This window comes from Bubalus kerabau, chromosome 17, assembly GCF_029407905.1.
Source record: "Bubalus kerabau isolate K-KA32 ecotype Philippines breed swamp buffalo chromosome 17, PCC_UOA_SB_1v2, whole genome shotgun sequence".
Classification (NCBI taxonomy): Eukaryota; Metazoa; Chordata; class Mammalia; order Artiodactyla; family Bovidae; genus Bubalus; species Bubalus kerabau.
In genome coordinates this window covers 25,732,021-25,736,642 of record NC_073640.1, presented here as the reverse complement: position 1 = coordinate 25,736,642, position 4,622 = coordinate 25,732,021, and the positions used below count along the sequence as shown (strand labels likewise).

General features: G+C 63.9%; 1 protein-coding gene across 1 annotated transcript; it reads left to right on the top strand.

The window, feature by feature from the left end:
• The first annotated feature begins 354 nt into the window (after positions 1–354).
• IRX3 (iroquois homeobox 3) lies at positions 355–3,553 on the top strand. The gene is made up of 4 exons (XM_055552380.1): positions 355–1,211; positions 1,381–2,500; positions 2,663–2,729; positions 3,172–3,553. Exons 1-4 carry the CDS (start codon positions 945–947, stop codon positions 3,224–3,226), a joined length of 1,509 nt encoding a protein of 502 aa, XP_055408355.1. The 5' UTR covers positions 355–944; the 3' UTR covers positions 3,227–3,553.
• Positions 3,554–4,622: the final 1,069 nt, after the last annotated feature.

Below are 4,622 nucleotides of genomic sequence, written 5' to 3'. Positions count from 1 at the left end.
GGGGCGGGAAGGGACTCGCTGCGCCGGGGCTCCCGCCCCCGCCCCGCCCCGCGCGCCTTCTCTGCGGGGTGGGCGGCCTCGCCTGCAGGGCGCCCAGGCGATTGGCGACTCGCGAAGGAGACGCGAGGAAAAGTCGAATAAGAGGGCGCGACGTCAGACCCGAGATTTGGGGAAGGGCGAGGGAGGGGGTGAGGGCGGGGACGGACACACCGACACAGATATGGACACACACCCCCTGCCCCCCACCCCACCCCACCCCCCGCGCACGGCACCCCAAGTGTCCACAAGTTTAGGCCGTCTTAACCCAAAGTTCAGAGGCCGGGGGGATGAGAGTGTGGGGAGTGTGGTGTGTGTGTACAGAGAAAATAGATTTTAAAAAGAAAGAGTGACGGGAACAGAAAGGGGAGAGAAAGGAACAGTGAGAAAGGGAAAGACGAGAGAGTTCCGTAGTCCAGGAGCGTGAAAGAGCCGGAAGGAGCGGAAGCGATCCTGGGGGGAAGAGGAGCGCAGAAAGGGGAGGAGAGAGGAAGGGCGAGGAGGGGGAGTGAAAACTAGAGGAGGGCGAAGGAAGCGAGGCGCGACACTGCTCGGGGAGAGGAGGGCAGCGAGAAGCCAGGCGCGGGCAGAGGCAGCTCCGGCGGCGGAGAGGAGGGAGCGCGGCGCAGAGAGGAGGGGCTTGCGGGCCCGTAGAAATGTCAATCAGATTCCGGAGCCCCGGGAATCTCCGCCAATCTGTTCGGACCTGACCTGGCTCCTCGCCGCCGCCGCCGCCGCCGCCGCCCCGGAGCAGATCAATAGGCGAACGCGGAGCGCAGCGCAGCGCGGAAGGCAGCGCGGCCGCAGCCGGGCCCAGCCCCCGATGCGCCCCGGAGCCCGCGGGCGGCGCTGAGCTGGGCGGCCCCGGGGGGCCGGGCCCCCTCTCTGTCCGTGCCCCGCGGGCCACCATGTCCTTCCCCCAGCTCGGATACCAGTACATCCGCCCGCTCTACCCACCCGAGCGCCCGGGGGCCGCCGCCGGCGGTGGCAGCGCTGGGGCCCGGGGCGGCCCGGGAGCCGGCGCCTCGGAGCTGGCTGCCTCGGGGTCCCTGTCCAACGTGCTCTCGTCCGTGTACGGGGCGCCCTACGCCGCGGCGGCAGCCGCAGCCGCAGCCGCCCAAGGCTACGGCGCCTTCCTGCCCTACGCCGCCGAGCTGCCCATCTTCCCTCAGCTGGTAAGTGCCCTGGGAGCCGCGGAAGGGAGGTTAGAGCTGGGGCGCCGGACGAGGTGTGCGCGCTGAGAGTAGACTAGCGAGGCCTGGGCCGGGAGGGTGGAGGCGGCGACGGCCGGGGCTCATCCATGCTCCCTCCGCGCGCGTCCCTTCCTTCTCCATGTGCGTACAGGGCACGCAGTATGAGCTGAAGGACAGCCCCGGGGTGCAGCATACGGCCGCGGCCACCGCGTTTCCGCACCCGCACCCCGCCTTCTACCCATATGGCCAGTACCAGTTCGGGGACCCATCCCGTCCCAAGAACGCCACCCGAGAGAGCACGAGCACGCTCAAGGCCTGGCTCAACGAGCACCGCAAGAACCCCTACCCCACCAAGGGCGAGAAGATCATGCTGGCCATCATCACCAAGATGACCCTCACCCAGGTGTCCACCTGGTTCGCTAACGCGCGCCGGCGCCTCAAGAAGGAGAACAAGATGACCTGGGCGCCCCGCAGCCGCACGGACGAGGAGGGCAACGCTTATGGGAGCGAGCGCGAGGAGGAAGACGAGGAGGAGGATGAAGAAGACAGCAAACGCGAACTGGAGCTGGAGGAGGAGGAGCTCGGGGGGGAGGAGGAGGACACTGGGGGAGAGGGCCTGGCGGACGACGATGAAGACGAGGAGATCGATTTGGAGAACTTAGACGGCGCGGTCGCGGAACCCGAGCTGGCCCTGACAGGGGCGTCGCACAGGGACGGCGACCTCGGCCTGGAACCCATCTCAGACTCCAAGAATAGCGACTCGGACGACAGCTCCGAGGGCTTGGAGGAGCGTCCCCTGCCCGTCCTGAGTCTGGCCCCAGTGCCACCGCCCGTGGCCACCGCTCCGCCATCTCCGCCCTCGCCCCCAGCGGGCCTGGACCCCTGCGCTCCTGCACCGGCGCCCGCCTCGGCCCTGCAAAAACCCAAGATCTGGTCCCTGGCCGAGACAGCCACAAGCCCGGACAACCCGCGCCGCTCGCCTCAGGGCGCGGGGGGTTCTCCCCCCGGGGCAGCGGTAGCGCCCTCGGCCCTGCAGCTCTCTCCGGCCGCCGCCGCCGCGGCCCACAGACTCGTCTCGGCGCCGCTGGGCAAGTTCCCCGCTTGGACCAACCGGCCGTTCCCAGGCCCGCCGCCTGGCCCACGTCCGCACCCGCTCTCCCTGCTGGGCTCGGGCCCGCCACACCTGCTGGGACTTCCCGGAGCCGCGGGCCACCCGGCCGCCGCCGCCGCCGCTGCCTTCGCTCGGCCGGCGGAGCCCGAGGGCGGAACAGGTGACTGCGGCGCGCAGGATTCGGAGGGAGGGGGTGAGTCTGGGGGTCGCGCCCGGGCAGGTCCCTCGCGGGCGCAGAGCGCTTACCACGCCGCGCCCGCCTCCCGCAGCCCGGGACGCCGAGCGCTCTAAAGGCCCTTCTTTTTCTCCCCGCTTCCCGTAGATCGCTGTAGTGCCTTGGAAGTGGAGAAAAAGTTACTCAAGACAGCTTTCCAGCCGGTGCCCAGGCGGTAAGAGACCCCCGAACTGGGGTGGGGGTGTTGGGACTGGCAGGCCGGGGAAGGAAGGAATGCGGAGCAAACTAGGTTTCAGGTCCCTCCACCCCACCCCGCCCCGGGGGAACGCAGCTAGGAAGCGCTTTCACCAGGGGACGAAACACACTCCTCCTTCTTCCCCGCGGGCTCTGAGATGACTCTCCGACAGTCCCAGTCCAGACACCGGGGCTCCGGTGAAGCCCACCTCCTACCAGCCCCAGACCTCGGGTCCTGACGCCTCCCGCCCAATCTTATAGTTAAACTGGAAGACCAGCGTCCACAGCTGGACCTCATTTCACAGTGAGATCTGCCTGCTTCCTTGCCCCCCGGCCTCTACCCTGGGTTGGGTCTCCCAGTCCTAGGGTGCATCGATCTCTCCTAAAAATCTTTCTTTACTACCATCGCCTCTCTCTTGCAGGCCCCAGAACCACCTGGATGCCGCTCTGGTTTTATCGGCTCTCTCCTCATCCTAGATCTTTTTTTAAAAGAAATTTTTAAATCGTTGTAATAATTGTAAAAAAAAAAAATTGCTCTGTATAGTTATGACTTGTAAGCATGTCGGTGTATGAATACCTAAAAAGAAAACTAAAGAAAAAAAAAAGGAATAAAACAAATCCCCCCCCCTCAGTCCTCCCCCAGTGGCTTCTGTTCCCCACATTAGCTGAGTTTGTGAGGTTTGTTTGTTCGGTTGGTTTTGGGGGGTGGAGTTTCAGTGAGAATAAGCGCGTCTGACTTTTTTTTTTGTATATACAGAAAAATGTACATATGTGTGAACCAAATTGTACAAGAAAGTATCTATTTTTGGCTAAATAAATGAGCTGTTGCCACTTTGACTATAAACCGCCTGTCTGCCCCGAGAGGGGTCTGCTTGGTGCTTTTTGTTTTGTTTTACCCTCCACCCCCCGCCCATGTTTGAAGAGTCGCCGGGATCAGCAGAAAAGAAGGCGAGGCGAGTCAGGGACAGCAGAAGCGAAGGAGAGGCCGAAGCGGCCGGGCTGGGGGCGCCGCTGGAGAAGAGGCAGTTGGAGAAGTACCCCGGGCGCTCGCAAGAAAGGGCAGAGGAGACAGGTGGGAAACGGGGCAAGATTCCCCTCCAGGAGCCGGGAAACTGGGCCCAGCTCCCAGTTCCACTGAAGCAACCGCGGGGCCTTGGGGCCTTGTCTGATGACACAGCAGAAAGACTCACAAGAAGGATCTGGAAGCCTGCCCCCCATCCTTCCATAGACACAACTAAGGCTTTCTCAGTCTTGTATAAGGGACTGTGCAAGCTCCGTTTCAGACCCCCTTCCAACCACACGGACCCCCAGACACCTCCTTATAGATATATGGATGTGGGGTGGCAGTGAGTGGGGGTGTATGGAGGAGCAGGAAATCCAGGGGTGCACATCCTTTCCCCTTGTTGACACTGCCCAGCCCGCATTATGAGTTGAGGGGTCGGTTCCGCGCGGCATCTGTGCGTCTTGGCACCCCAGTAGGTTTTCCCAAAGTGCCCTGGAAGGGCAGCTTTCTGAGGTCCCTGCGCGGGGAAGGCGGGGGAGCTGCGGTTCGGGCCGATGCAAGGGTCCAACCCGGAGTCCGGCTCCAGGCCGGACATGGGTGGGCGGGCCGGGGGAGGGAGCCGGGAAATTTGGGGCTGGAGCTCCCTCTACAGGACAAAAGGGCCGCTCGGCGCTTGCCTCGGCGGCCTCTCCAGCCAGGCCGCGCGTCTCGTCCCCTCCGCGCCTTCTTTTCTCCCTTGAAGTCAGCCAGCCCTGCCCAACTGTGACTTAAGTTGTAGAGATGCTGGAAGAGTGGCGCCTTGGGATACAAAGTGGGACTATCCTTTTTGCATCTCCCTTCCCACGTGGAGTTGGTAAATGTACAGAGCGG

What these genes read in the sequence shown, in the direction of transcription:
- IRX3 (XM_055552380.1), top strand. Translation starts at nt 945, where the DNA reads ATGTCCTTCCCCCAGCTCGGATACCAGTACATCCGCCCGCTCTACCCA. An exon ending in TGCCCATCTTCCCTCAGCTG is followed by an intron (nt 1,212 to 1,380) that starts GTAAGTGCCCTG and finishes ATGTGCGTACAG; the next exon opens with GGCACGCAGTATGAGCTGAA. An exon ending in TTCCAGCCGGTGCCCAGGCG is followed by an intron (nt 2,730 to 3,171) that starts GTAAGAGACCCC and finishes TCTCTCTTGCAG; the next exon opens with GCCCCAGAACCACCTGGATG.